General features: G+C 41.8%; 2 protein-coding genes across 7 annotated transcripts in view; one reads left to right on the forward strand and one right to left on the reverse strand.

Moving 5' to 3' along the window:
- The window catches only part of NT5C2 (5'-nucleotidase, cytosolic II), a 136,858-nt gene extending 123,526 nt beyond the window's left edge, over positions 1-13,332 (forward strand). For all 6 annotated transcript variants that reach the window (XM_074233804.1, XM_074233803.1, XM_074233805.1 and 3 more), the window contains one exon: positions 969-13,332. In XM_074233804.1, coding sequence (XP_074089905.1) covers positions 969-1,208 — 240 coding nt within the window. In that variant the 3' untranslated portion in view covers positions 1,209-13,332. The remainder of the gene's footprint in view (positions 1-968) is intronic.
- The window catches only part of CNNM2 (cyclin and CBS domain divalent metal cation transport mediator 2), a 168,401-nt gene continuing 155,095 nt past the window's right edge, over positions 2,094-15,399 (reverse strand). Inside the window, exon 9 of the mRNA XM_074236206.1 lies at positions 2,094-14,718. Within this exon, the coding sequence (XP_074092307.1) occupies positions 14,509-14,718 (210 nt within the window). The 3' untranslated portion in view covers positions 2,094-14,508. The remainder of the gene's footprint in view (positions 14,719-15,399) is intronic.

Below are 15,399 nucleotides of genomic sequence, written 5' to 3' on the forward strand. Positions count from 1 at the left end.
GTGATTAATCTCAGGCTAAAGGACCCCTGAAGGAATCTTCTTTAAAAAAAAAACCAACTCAAACAAATATAGTGGGGGAGAAGACCTACCTCTCATTATTGGCTTCTACTTCCAGGCAGATGTCTAATTATTTACTGGTAAAATGAAAATGAGAGAGTCAAATAGGTCAAATCCTATTGGGGAAAACTTCTCTGAATAGCTCCAATTCTATGGAAAAACCACTGGGCCAAAAATATTTTCCAGAACTCTTAATGATGTGACTGAGGTGTCTACATATAGTACCAGATTTATGTCCATCTTGAGAATTTCACTGTGTAATGACACCTTATAGAAAGACTGTAGCCCAAGGGGCCAGGCCCTGGGAGAATGTCTTTGTAAGTCATGGGTCTGCATGGCAAGTCACTGAGAGAAAGGTTTTTCTCACTGATGGCCAGGATGGACTACCTGCCTGCTCCTATTTGGGGTGAAAAGTAACTTTGCACACTCACTCAAGCTGTGGGGCACCATCACTTAGTGTACAATCTCAGACAAACCACATAACCTTGTTAAATCTCAGTTTCCCCTTTAACTTAAATGAGAAAATAATCCTCTTTAGATTACCTTCTTTGCAAGAGGCAATAGAAAGTCCTTTATCTGTTCAACAGCACTATTCTTTTGTATTTTATTTATTATTGTGCTGAAATGTATATGATCCTCCTCTTTGGCACACCCCCAACGCCTGGTGCACATTCCTGTTTGTGAGCTTTCTTTTAGATGGAATTAGGTTTAGTACAAAGCAAGATGGTCTTCCTTCTCTCCTTGTCCCTCTATCCCCCCCCCCCCCAGTTTTAGTCACCAGGAGAGACTGGACCTACCCCTAAGGGTGCACTTGTAACATCCTCTGGCTGATTAGAGGATTGGGGGGGAGGGGGTTGTTGCAGAAGTAGCCACTGCTTTTTTCTGCCTTCTGAGTCTGTGCTTTGGTTTAGATGCCTCATGAATCAACAGTGGAGCACATCCACGTGGACATCAATGAGATGGAATCCCCCCTTGCCACACGGAACCGTACATCTGTGGATTTTAAAGACGCTGACTACAAACGGCACCAGTTGACACGCTCCATCAGTGAGATCAAACCTCCCAACCTCTTCCCCCTGGCTCCCCAGGAGATTACACACTGCCATGATGAAGATGATGATGAGGAGGAGGAAGAAGAAGAGGAAGAGTAAGAAAAAAGTAATTGAGGAAAAACAATGAACTATCCAGTAAACAAGCTCTGTCAGAGCTCAGCAGGAGGGGGGGATAGTTCCCTGTTTGGGTTCTTGGTGGGGTTTGGGGTGGGGGGAGACTCCGCCAAAGGTACATCTGGAAAGTTTTTGAAGACTTAAAAATATTCTAATCATAGTGAGCCTTGTTTTAGTTTTCTGTATCTGCACACTTTGCAGATGGTTCAAAATTCCAGCAGAGTCTATTTGAAAGAACTGAGAACTGAGAGTGAATTCAGAACCAACTGCATGCTGGTGGCTCCCTCCTAATGCTGGTTATGACACTGCCCCCTTGTCTTTCATTAATGATGTTGCATTGGTTTCTATCTAACTGGACAGCAGTGGAGGATTATGGGGGAGGTAGAGCCAGAACGGGGGGGCCAGACAGTCTGAATATGCTATGCTGTATGTGAACATGTTGTGCTGTTACTTCAGACCCATCTTTTTCAGTGCTTTACACAGTATTGTATTATCAATGGGGAAATATATTTTTTTCCAATACCAAATTTTAGTCCTTTGCAAAGCACAAGTCTCTCTTTCTAAGCTTTTCAGTGTCCTGAATGTCTCTGAGTCAGTAGCTTAGAAATTGCATTTTGTCTGTGTTTTAGCCTTGGTTTGTTAGAGCATCCTAATTTTTTACCACATGACACAGACTGCGTGCGTGCGCCTTATTCTGCTTCCAGTAGTTCCAGGCTGCTGACATGCTCACATTTTCATGCAGACAGCATAGAGGCCAACCCTTTTTCCAAAGATATATTCCAGAGTCAGTCTGAAAACCCCAGCCCAGCCCAAAGACTTGGACAAAGCAATGACCCCTAGAAAATGGGCAGGGAGGATTCCTTTTCTATCCAAACATGTGAAATCAGTGATGTTAATGGTAGATGTAGCCCAGGACACAATCAGTGTAGACAGACACACCCCACTACCAGAATGAAACCTGTTATTGATTTGTAGAAAAAGTCTAAATCGTCACTTACTCCACCCCCCACTGCAGCTTGCTGGCCCAACAGGGGTGCCTTGTCAACAGTGAAAGTCTACTTTTTGTTTTAATCTTTTCTGTTTTATTTTTTTCTTTCAAACGTCTGTCAGTGGTCAGCAGGGAGGGTAATGGGGGTTAGTTAGCATCTCTAGAATTCTAAATAAAGTGTAATGTTTCTAATAAATAATGACTTCGACCCTTTCGTATACTAACAACTGAATGTGTCCAGGTACATTTTAGCTTTGACAGAGTGACATTCCAAATTCCAAAGGGTATATTGTGACAAAGGAAATGCTAGATGTGTAACACAGATTGTTCCATTCCTTTTGATTAAGCATAACATCTGTTGCCAAATATAACTTATTTGTTCCCCACATAAATGTGTTCTTTGCTGGTAACCACCGTGATTTTCTTGTGAATGGTTAGAAAAATAAGCAGTTTAGAAAAACTAGGTAGGCAACTATGAGAGAACACACAATGGTAGGCAGCTGGCCTAGTTTTAGTATACATTGTTGTACACTTGTTTCAGTCCTGTCCAATTTTTTGTGACCCTATTTGGGGTTTTCTTGACAAAGGTACTGGAGTGGTTTGCCATTTCCTTTTCCATCTCATTTTACAGATGAGGAAACTGAGGCAAACAGTGAAGTGACCTACTAGGATCACATAACTGGAAGTGTCAGAGATCAGATTTGAACTCAGAAAAATGAGTCTAATTCACACTATTCACTGTACCACTTAGCTGGCCCAGGAATAGGTGTATATGAGCCACCAATGTACCTAAAAATACAAGAGTGACTCCAGTTTTATATTAGGATTTATAGTGTATCTTATTCTGTTCACTAGAATAAGAGCATATTACCTTCCTTTTTTGCCTTTTAACATCTTAAAGTGTAGATTAGCATTGTTAGTGGTAAACTGCCTGTTTTTTTTTCCCACCAAACTTACAGATTGAGATGAGGTCTTGACAGCCAGAATGTGTATTCTGTGGGTTGAGAACATCAGTGGCAATGGGGTTAATGTGTACACCCTAGGTTGAGAACAATCAATCATTTGTGAATCTAAAGAATCACAATTCTTAAGAATTTCTGTCCCTTACAGCTTGATGCCACTTTTGTCTGGCTTCCTTTAAGGAGGAATCATGTGCTAGGGAAAAAGTGCTTTTCAGAGACAGTACAGCCCAGACACCCCGGGAGCAGCAGGCACAGCTCCTCTTCTCCCTCTGTTAAGGCATCTGGATCTTTTAGTCTTTTTCCACTTCTTTAGCAGAGAAAGAGGACTACAGGGTGACATTGTTTATTTAGTTGTTTTTTCCCTCAATTTGGAGGTTTCCATTTTTTCTCTTTGGAGGACCAGGCCAACCAAGGCTTCTGAGAACACAGCTAGCAGTTATTTTGAAGCTATTTCTTGATCATTTAAGTGGCATCTCAGGCACCAAAAAGATGTCAGAATAAAGACAATGCTGCGAGTTTGTTGTCACATCATGCATTGTCAGGAGATACTTCCTTCCTGGAGGTGGAGAAAAGCCACGAGAGCCACTTTTCTCAAGTGACCAAAGGAATTATTATTGTGGTTGGTATAATTCAACAAAGTCCTTAATTCATTAAGCTAAGAAAATGAAAGCCAAAGTTTTCCTTCTTCAGAGTTCTCTCGTTTTTAATCATAGCCATTAATACAAAAAGACACAGGGTGGTTTGGAGGGAGGAGTTCCAGAGAGGTAGACAAAAGACTTTGCTCAGCCCTGGCTGTCACTCCAACATTTTCTTCATCTGTGAAATGAGTGGGCTGGATTAGATGATCTACCTTTAATTGCCCCCCCCAACATAATCTAAATCTAGAATGCTATATGAGGATTAGATTAGGCCTATACAGAGTCTTGACAGATATACTAATACTTGCCCAGAGGGAAAGTTAAGTCATGTGGTTCAAAAAGTTCCCTTTGACCATGTTTAGTGATTTCCAACTCAAGTTTATTTAAGAAATACTTTGTCGACAAACTTTATAAAGTCTCCAGTTTTTATAGGACCAACAGGGAATCTTAAAAATACTCTAATAACCATAAATAGCCCAGTTGCAAACTAATATATTTAGGACTGTGCCAGTGGGGGTTGGCACTAGTCAATAGAAATTCTGAATTATGGAAACTATTTAACTTCAATTTGGTGATGGTTGAGTGGGAAAGTGGCATCTGTGACCCAGAAAACGTATGCATTTATTACTGTAATGTTAAAGTACAAAATCCCTTGAGATTTGAAAGAGTAGGGATGGAATTGTTCTTTCTGTAAGTCTGATTTCCTTTTTTATTTTCTTTCGAGTTAAAATATGTGACGAATTCAGTAGAATTTTTGGTTTAAAGGAAATGTACATGGTTTCTTGATATTAAACAGATCTAGAAGATAGCCTTATCATTTATTCCTTGGAAGATTATCTTCTTTTTTTAGGTTTTTTGCAAGGCAATGGGGTTAAGTGCCTTGCCGGCCTTGCCCAAGGTCACAGCTAGGTAATTATTATGGCTGAGGCCGGATTTGAACTCGGGTCCTCCTGACTCTAGGGCACTGTACTCATCCACTGTGCCACCTAGCGACCCCAAGATTATCTTTTAAGAAGAATCTAAATCTTAAAGGACAGACCAAAGTATATTGATCTTTAATCAAACCTGCAAACCTGAGTTGGTGGCTTAATTCTGCTATCAGGTGCTGGGCAACTCATGAGCAGAGGACATGAGTTAGTTAGTCTAACAGTGTTTGTCTCCTGAGCAAAAGCTGCCTGCCCCACGTACAGAGAGCAACACAAAAGTCATTTGTTTATAAGCCGGAGGATTTCACTCCATGTTTTCATACCCTTTGTGCAGTCCTCCATGCTCCATCATGCAACTGTTCAACATGATGCTCCCTTTTCTGAAATTTTCTCATAACTTTAAAATTCTACTCTAGGGAATATAGCATTTCTGATTCACATAGTTCTCCAGATGCTCTGTCTTCTCAGGCTCCCCTTCCCTATACTGCGTCTAGACAAACTATAAGCACTGTCTAGAGGCCTAGGCAAGGTTAGTCTTCCCACACATTGGATGTTAAATTCTTTCCGTGGAAGATGGTGTCATAAGTTTCCCAAGTCACATGAGTGACTGAGCTATTTCCTACTAGGAAATAAAAGAAAATTTAAGGAGTCAAAATCTGCCCTTGGAGGGGAGGGCCTCATTTTAAAATGACCCCCAGTGGTTTCATCTTCAAATCTCTCTCGATTTTCTCTGACTTACCCAAGTCAAAGTACCGTGGGAACAACTGTGACTCAGCCTCACCTAACAAACACCAATGCTGTCATACTGGCCTACACAGAACTCAGTGAGGTTTAGGGTTGGCAAAGCACTTTCCTTCTTACAACTGGGAGGTACTAAGTACCCAATGAGCATTTCTATTTTATGGACCCAGAGAGAGCCTTGCCATAATTTATTCTGATGAATGCTCACTCCTCTCTGAAGCTAATAGAATCTGCTTACAGAACGTTGTCCCTAGATTGCTGGGCTCCAAGATCCATATAAGCTAGTCATGATTTGACATAATCAGCTTTTAGAATCTCACTTTATATAACCTTGGGACTTTTACATTTCCTGGAAAGCTATATTCTCTCTCTGATTTGCAAACATGAAGAATCTTGCCCTTGTACTGAAACCACTTAGCCTCCAAGGCGATTGGAATGTGAAAACAGATAGAAATCTATGTTTGTGGAAGTCCTGTTGGAGGAAAATGATGAAACCAGGATACAAAGAAAGCAAAAGTATTTATTAGCCATTCAACATAATTCAACTGTTTTCGGCTTTAATTAGGAATCATCTCTTTATTAAAGTCAATACCTTTCAAAAAGTATAAAAGGACAATTTCCAGAAACCAACTCTAGTCAATCTTTTTGCTCTGATCACTTTTGCCAAAGAATCTTTTGATTTGGGTTCCATCGTTAGACATGTTGAGATGAAAAGATGTACTGGGAGGGCATCTGGTCCACTGAACCAACCTTGTTACCTCCCCTCTCCTGAAAAGCACATGATAAAGCTTAGAAAGGAACAGATAACCATGTTCACCCCTGGATGCAAAGCGACATCATGGTCATCAAAGTAGTTGTCCTCACAGTTAAGACATCACTTCCTCCACTTCCCTTGACACATTTCCTGAGTCGATCTTGGAACCAGACAAAATAAATGACTGGGAAAGCACCGGCCAGAGGGGGCAGGTTCACCGTGAAAAGGGAGAGGGGAACAACAAGTAACCTTCAGAAAAGAAGACTTCACTGGTACGAAGATTTACTTCCAGGAAATTGACTGGGGAAAAGGATGGGGTGTGGGGCTGAATCAAACTGAGGCAAGGCCACTAGTTCTTCCTTAAGAAAAGGTCTCCATCACTGGAAAAATGGACACTAAATGTAGCAGACTGCAATGAGTAGAGGTCATCATCAATACAAGATAGTGGAGAAAGGAAAGAACTGAGCAACAAGGAACTAGATTTAAGGAATGTAATTTGAAACTCCAAACAGATGAAAAGAGACAGACCAGAAGCTGCCCCAGTCAGGTTCATGGAGGCTCTTGAACATCCACATTGGAAAACCTTCAGGAGGTTTAAGGAGGCAGTTTAAGAAATAGAAAAGGAGATAAGGTCAAACAGCATGACAGAATTATGAAGACCATAAGGGCTGACCATTTGAGGAAATTGCTTTCTATTGTGATTTTCCCCCACCACCTGTTGCTGCCCTGCCCTGCTTCTCATTCAGTGAGTCAGTCTCGGGGGCCATTCCTTTGATCCAGCCTTCTTCCTTCCTCTGCACAGATGATTCCGAGGGAAGGAGGCAAATTGAGTCTGGTCAGGTCCAGGTGCAGGGAAGCACTAGACCAGAAGCAGACTTGGAGGCAGGTGAGTACCTCAAGCCAACAAAGTACCCAACTGACTGGCTGTCAGGAAAGCTTCTGATTGTCCATAGCCGAACAGAACATGGAGAGGAATGGGGACGAAAAATACTTGGTTTTTAGCATCCTGTGGAACAGGCAACAACACATAGCCACTGGAAAATTGAACAGAAAATCACCATTTTATCTAAAAAGAATAAACCCTTTTTAAAACAAATCACAAAATATACAAATAAATCAGTACAAAATAAATAGGAGAGATTGTAAATCTACAACATTTGAATTATAAAATGCATTCATTATGACAATCAACTTATGAAATGTATACACATCATCACTGTCATTGTGCTTAGTCAGGTTTATGGATATAGTCCCAAATACTGGATTCAGAAGCCTCCACCTCAGAAAAGCACAAAATGTACACTTTGATACAATGAACAAAAACCAAAATATGAAAATCAGACTCCTAAGAAGCATCCTCTCTAAAGGCCAAGGCAGCCTGCATTGGCCACCCTGAGCTGACAAGGGGAATGGTCGTTGTTTGGGAAAACGTCTACCTCAAAAATCAGACACAAGCATTTTAAAATCCCACTTGGGACAAGGCAGTTTCCATGGTCCAGACAAGATTCTGTAATTTGAGGTTGGGAAATGGAGGTCACTCCAGTTTGGGGGCCTGGCAGTTTGTCCAGCATAGCCAGGAGAGGTGAGGCAGAGATTGCCTGTTGAGTCATTTTTTATAACTGCTGATAATCCCAGGGCCTGGGGTTGTTGGTTATCAATTGAATAAAATATCATAATTTATTCTCCTCCATCCCCATCATACATCTCTTGGTCACTCCCCCAAAGCATTCCTGGCTATGTCACCTTGACTGCAATGTCAGCATTTCTACTGAGCCTCAAAATTCACCCCTCAGATTCTGAAAATAGCCCTACTGAGGTTAAAGTATGGTGTCTCTCTCAGAGAACTAAGTCTTAAGAGCAACTCCCTGAAGGGGAAGAGGGAAAGAATAGAATTTCATTCTTTCCAGTACCCTGAATCATCACTATCTCTGCAGCAAGGGAAGAAACCTAGGAATTGCCTCTTTGGTAGCCAATGGGAGACAATTGCCCATTTCACAAAAAGGTTTCTACCGATCGCTACTGAGGTTTCCTAATGAGGCAAATGTAACTTCTAAGGCTGAAGTATAGTCTCCATACTCAACCTCTATTCCTAGAAGAAAGGGCATAAGAAGTTCCTGGGGTCAGGTAGATGGTGGCAAAATGAGGGTATGACTTCCCTTTCTGAGATAAAAACCTACACTCAATATATAAGGGCTACAATCAGATAGGATTTCTCACCTTAGATTGTATAACAGGATGTATTTACATGATAATAAATAATAATAATAATAATAGTAATAATAAAATAAAGCATGTACAGATGAGGATTTAAAGGATTCCAGGAATAAGAGAAATCATTATCCCCCCCAACCCCACTCATCTTCCAGAACCCTCCCAAACCTTTCCCCAGTTGACTTTGGCTCTGAGCAATGACAACATCTGAACAACACATTGAAGTCATGTAGGGCTTCCAGGGGAATAAAAGGATGAAGACCTCATTCGAAGACCTCCACTACTGTCACCTTCTTAAGCCTTTGAGGGAATCTTAAATACCAACTATAATACCAACTTAAATAACCAACTTAAATACCAAACTATAGCTGTGGAGATGAGATGTGATCTGCCTCTCACTAATTTGAAGCAAATTCCCTGCTTCCATGACCTTCCAAAGAACCCCAATTTCATCCCCTGGAGAAGTCATGGTCCTTGGGTGCCCCCATGATTCTCCTCATCCCCTTTCCCCTTCCCTGTCTTACTTAGTAATTTTCTCTAGGCAGATTCTTGGAAGGATCAGTAAGTGAAGACTTTTGGAGTCTCCAGAGCACCCAGATCAATCCATTTTGATCAGGTTCCAGAACAGTTGCCTATCCTGGGGAGGAAGATCAGCATTCCCTATGTATCTTCTTAACTGTGTAGGTCTGACTACAATGCTTTGCTCCATTAGTCAGATCTGGTGAGGGAGTATGAGTATCTGTGCATGAACACAGATACATCCTTAGGTTGTAGACAATTCAGTTTCCATCTGATAATTAAAACAGAATTCTGATAATATAGGCAGCTCCAACATATGCCAGACAGCATAGCTGAGTAGGCAGTCTAGAGACCAGAGGAGCAATTAAAGTTCCCTTAGATGAAAGAGAAGAGGTCTAAGTACTGCAGCCAAGTTTCCTCTCCAGACAAAGAGGACTAGCTTCAGAAGCCCAGCTGCCTAGTCTTAGCTAATGGACTGGCATTGTCTGTCTGGAAAGATGGATAGTGGAGATTTTCTGGGAAGTGTACCTGGAGGCAGATGGACATAGAGGAAGAAAAGCGACTGAAGGGAATTCAACATTTCCTCCTCCTCACTCTGTCCCCCTTCTTCCAGACAAATTTAGAAAGTACCAAAGTTGTACACCTAATAGGTTCTTCCATTCAAATTCTTAGGAAAAGACTGTTTACAGGACTGGGAAGTCTCGCTTAAGATGAAAAGTAGGTCAGAGGGTAAGCCCTAGAATAAATTATCAGAACCTCTTTCCTAATGTAGGCTTGTTAGGGAGATAACTTTCATTCCTCAAGAAGAGAGGGGAAAGAATAAACTTTATAAGATTTTTCTAAATTTAGCTTCCAAATAAACTTTGCTAGAAAACTGAAATTGTAATTAAAACCTGGTGTGAGAGAAATCTATCAAGAAAGAATCCAATGACTAATCAAGTTAAAAAAATATGATTTTGTGGTTCTCCTTCCATCCATGTTGTGATCTTGTTATGCCAACTTAACCCAAACTCCAACTCTGGAAAGAGAGTTAAAGTGATTGGGGAAAACATAATGGAGGGAAATTTGTTTACTCAGAGCTTAATGGGCTAGTAAAAAGTTCAAGGCAGGAGGATGTTCTTAGTAATGAATCAGAAGACTTGAAGTCCAAAGTCTTGGAGAGTCTAGAGTCATTCAACATGGCACCTCAGCAAACTTCTGCCTAGACACATTCATTCATTTCTGACACACACACACACACACACACACACACACACACAAGTTCCCTTTATTTTCTTTCCCTAATTCCTTAAATTTGCTTTCATCTAAGAATAATCCTTCTCTGATACTTCCATCAAATTCTACATTTTCCATCACTGGGGACAGTGAAGCTCTTTCCATTCCAAACATTCAAGGGCATCTCCACCACCAGCCCCAGGGAGCAAGTCTAGCTGGGATTATCCTTCTGGTAAACACATTAATGGATGAAATAAGTGGCCAGCGAGATTTGGGGGCCCTGCCTATCCACAGCTGTCCAAAAAATGTTACTCTAGAGGGCTTAGGAGTCATGACCTCATCTAAATAAGGTGTGCCATCCGAGGGGGACTTTTCTCAATTGGATTCAAAAGGATTTAATTGGATTCAAATTCTTGTCTTGAGAAATATTTGTCAAGGGCTTTGTATGCACGATCAAAGAGAAAAACCTCATGTTTTCACAATTATTTTTTCAGACTGACAGTGCTGGGCCATTAGGCACAAAGGATTTATGTGTTGTTGGAGTGCATGCAGTGGCACATGTTCAATATTCCTATGCCACTCAAAGAACTCTGGTACCAAAGATAGATTAGTACAGAACAGACTGTATCCTTGCCTTTGGGGATAAACTTGGTAAAGATTAAAACTCAACTTTCTAAGACTAAATCCTATGCCCTTGTTTTCCAATGACTGGTACAGAATTCACCTTGTCCAATGAGTGCAGAATAGGAGTGAAGTGTAGAGGAAAAGGAGCAAACCCTGAGAATTCCTGAGCTTTGAGATGCTATTCCAGGTATGGCTTTCACATCATCACAGTGGTTCCTCTATGTCGTTTCTGAATCAGACTGTCATGACCTTGGTCCCCCCCAGCTTGCCTCCTATCTATCTCCTTCCCTCAGGCATTCTTATTCTAAGGGTTTCTCTTATACATAATCCTGGGCAGGGGTCCTCATGAGCCTGCCACTGGAGGGTCTTGAGGCATCTGTTCCTAGCTCATGAAGCCAGTCTTGTTTTGGTTCTTCTCAGCAGACTAGAAGTCAATGGAATGATTCAGGAGGTTTACTCCCAGATGTTCGTGACTCTAGTTACTAACTGTCCTCCCCTTATGGTGTAATGATTTGGTTGACAGAGATCATGCATTTGTGTGACAGCTAACACCCAGCAGAAATTAAAGAAGAAAGTCTTAAGCCAAAATGAAATGATCCTGGGGAGGCATGAGCCAGAAAGTCTGTGAAGAATTCAACTTGGCTTGAGACACCTTTTCTGCATCCATCTGAGCGATGATGATCATGTCAGTTCCCAAAAAGGAAATGAGATCAGAATGGGGAGACTGAAGAATCAGAACTCTTAGTATTGGCTAAAAGTATTCAAAAGCCCTAGTGCATCAGAGGTTCATATATACATACATACATATATATATATAGTGTGTATATAATTTTAGTATAAAAGATTTCAAAAACCAAAGAGAAATTATATTTGATTACCTGATTGTTTTATGTTAATATTCATGAATAAGGGTTGGCTTTTATTTCCAGAAGAGGAATTAGAAGGATATCTACAAACATCTGGGGCAGAAATCTGATAAAATCTGTACTAAGGACTTTACTTCCTGGCCATTGAGTTCCTCCACAGGGGATCATCATTTAAAAATATCACTGAATAAAAATGAGTTAATTAAGGGATTTTGCCACCTTGTGCCCAAAGTAAAGCAAGCAGGAAGTCTTTACTCCCCCCCCCCCCCAATCTCCCAATACTGCAGAGTTTCTCTCAACTCAACCCAGCCAACAAAGATAACAGTAAGACCTCTAGACCTTAGGGAAAGGGTCTCTTTTGGCCATTAACATGTTAAACTTTCCTCTAGGAAAATTTTGCCCACAAGCCTTGGGTAGGGCTGCATTTGGAAAGATAGAGGCAGATTAGTAGTGAAGTGGGTAAGAACTTTGAAGTGGTGAAGCTCAAGTTCCAGAAAGCTGGGCAGTGTCAAAAGACTGGGATTCCTCCAAGACCAACAGAGAAACCTGCCTCTTGAAGCTCTTTTATCTTGAAGCTCAGGTCAGTCCCATTAAAGGACATTTCCATTGTCTATCTCAATTCCTTCTCTTCACATTCTCTTTTCATCCATCCCTTAAGAGACCATCAAGAAACTGGAAACCTTTTGTTTTAGGATGGATTTGGCTGTGAGCAGATCTAATCTGAGGGATATCCCTGGCTCCTTTTTCACCTGAAGCAGGTGGTAGCATCACATTCTTCCTTTAGCTAATTATGTCCTGAGCTTCTCTCTGAGGGTTATCACTCATACCAGTGAGGAGAATCCTGGGCTAACAACACACTTTGGAAAAACACCACATTCTTCCACTGGGTCACGGTCAACAGCTCACTTAGCCGGGCAGTGAAACATTCAATTTCCTGTCACATTTTGTGGCTGAAATGATGCCTCTTTACAAAAAGCACCTCTCCTCTTCCCCTCATATATATCTTCTCTTCCCCTCACATATATACTAGTACACGTACGTACACACACACACACACACACACACACACACACACACCCATTCAGAACCTAAATGAATAGAAATATTCTTAGGGGAGGGAGAAGGCAACTATTTAGCCCCATCACTTCAAACTGAGGACAAACATGAGCTCATTCTAATCAAAATAACAAGGAAAGAAGAAAATGCTACATAGTTTGCTAGTATCTGGATGCAATATGTACTGCAAGTCAATATGAAAGCCATGGTCAACATTGGTTCTTTTCAATATATGAATACTGCCATCAAAAGGCACATTTCCCTTAAGCTAGCACTCTAAAGGTGGACAAGCACAAAGTCTGATCAGTCAAGTGATGCCCATTGGCCTTAATTTGACAACAGATGATAGCATTTGGTATTAAATAAGAAGCAACATCCATATACTGGCCATATAATACTCATTTGGTTTCTGGAAACCCAGATGCAGCCCAGGTTGTCCTATCTCGCAGCTGCAGACCATCCAACATAGATGGTGCTGTTGACTGGAGTGCTGGTGGCTCTCCATAACCTGGCCACCAGAAAACATCTAAAACAACAGGAAAAGGGAAAAGGAGGGGAAAAAACCAAAGAGTTGCTTCCCTGAAAGGTCCCCAGTGAGTCCCCACCCCCTTAGAAACCAAGGCTCAAATACCGTCTCTTGAAGAGCACAACCTGAAGTAGAAAGGCCTTCTCAGACAATCAGAAAGAGGAGGAGACTTGGAGTCCATACCATATTTCTATCGAAAAGCCCCAGAGAAGATTTCCTTTTGGCATCAGTATAGCAGCATCTTGGATGAACAACAAGAAGGTTTGGGGAAAGGGAGTTAGAGCTCTTTAAAGCTGAGGAAAGGGTGGGTGGTCTCCTTGTCCTCTTCCCCTCCTCTGTCGAGAAGGGATGCCCCAGGGTTGGGAGGAAGGCTGACCAGAACCTGAGATCCCTGCCAAGGCTGAACACCAGTCTGATAGGCTGAATATTCCCCAGGCCCATTGTTCTATTATCCAACAAGTTTAAAATTCAATAAACCACATTTTGTTGTTAAAATTCCCTAGTGTGGGAACAAAACCACATTTTCAATTTAATTCTAAGACTTCCTGAGGGAGAGAGGCCCAGCTAACTGTCAAATCCCCTTTGGCCAGCAGACAGCTCTCAGAACCACTCCCTTACAACAGCAAACTGGGTGGGTCCAGCGTAGTAAAATCTGACTCCAGTTTTCTTTGCTGTGTCCTTCAGGGTAGAGAGGGACTCACATGGGAATGATGGTGCTGCCCATCCAGGAGGCTGCTGGGAAAACAGAGACCACTGGGTTGGTGGGAGAAAATCCACCATAGCAGGATCAGTTCATCGGATCACAGCAGAGTTCAGACAGAACAAAACAATTTAAAACTCTGCAAAAGACTTTTAAAAACATGATCTCTTGAAAAAATAAACTGCAACAATTTAAAACTTCTTCATGCTTATCTAAGAAGGAGGCAAATGAACCAGGATAAAAGGTCTGGCCGGAAAAAATAAACGTGATTCTACTGGAGCAGGAGGAAGGCCTTGTCTGGAATCCGGCTCCCTGCTTCTGGGCAGGGGGCTCTGGGTCTTGGCCTCCCATGCCATCCCTTGCATTGCTTCCTCTGCTTTTCCCGAAAAGGGCACAAAGTCTTTGGTCTCAGAATGGTGCAGGAGGCAGCATGGCGTATGCGCACATACTAATGGTTGACGCAGTCTGATGGGGAGGGACCAGAGGGGGTCCTGCTAAGGAGACCGAGGAGAGCAGCGGCCAGCAGGACAGTCAAGGGTCCGTGGGACTGGGGAAAGTCCTAGATGGCGCCTTCACTATGCAGACTGTGATTGGCTTTACTGTGAGTTACACAATTCTGTTCATTGAGCAGGTTAGCCGTCTCATCTGGCAACCCATCATGCAGCTCTGTAAGAGTCAGTTCAATTTTAGTGTTTTCGCTGTCTGAAGACTGAGGAGTTTTGTCCATCCGGGATGCCATCAAGGCGTTTTGGTACTGCTGTCTTGTGATCTAGGACAGATAGAAAAGATGGAGTGGAAACAAAAATCAAGGGGAAAAAACTTGGGTATCTCTTTTCAGTTCTCTACTCTAAGACATGTTAGATATGGCCCACCTGAAAAAAGAGCTGCCCCTCTCATTTTGCCCATTTCCTCAACCACTCCCTTCAGGGAAAGTGAACAGCTGCCCTTTAGAGAAACTATCCAGATGGGCCTCAAAGCTTCAATGTAAAAATCTTCATCGAGGTAGTTAAGGGGTACAATGATTAGAGCCCCCGGCCCTGGATTCAGAAGGACTGGAGTTCAAATCTGGATTCAGACATTCAGTAGCTGTTGTGACCCTGGGCAAGTAACTTATCATCATCAAAGTCTCATAACTAAAGCACAAGTTTCTAGGCAAATATGGGGTAAACATTTGGAGTTGTCTTGGGAAAACATAAGCAGAACACACTAGAGAAGACTTGTTACCTGACAAGGGACAAACAGGAACTCCCAGATGAAAATTCTCCCTAATTTTGTACCAAAGCACAGCAATGTTTTGGGTAAATTCAGAGTCACTGAGTTTATTCTCCCTTCTATAGATTCCCTTGGAGGCAAAAAAGACATTCTGGTGGGATAAATTTGGATCTTTTTTCCAAGACAGACTCAAAGTAATACATCCTTTAAAAAAAATGATTGTAGGATTCTGAAGAAA

This window comes from Macrotis lagotis, chromosome 4 (genome assembly GCF_037893015.1).
Source record: "Macrotis lagotis isolate mMagLag1 chromosome 4, bilby.v1.9.chrom.fasta, whole genome shotgun sequence".
Lineage (NCBI taxonomy): Eukaryota > Metazoa > Chordata > Mammalia > Peramelemorphia > Peramelidae > Macrotis > Macrotis lagotis.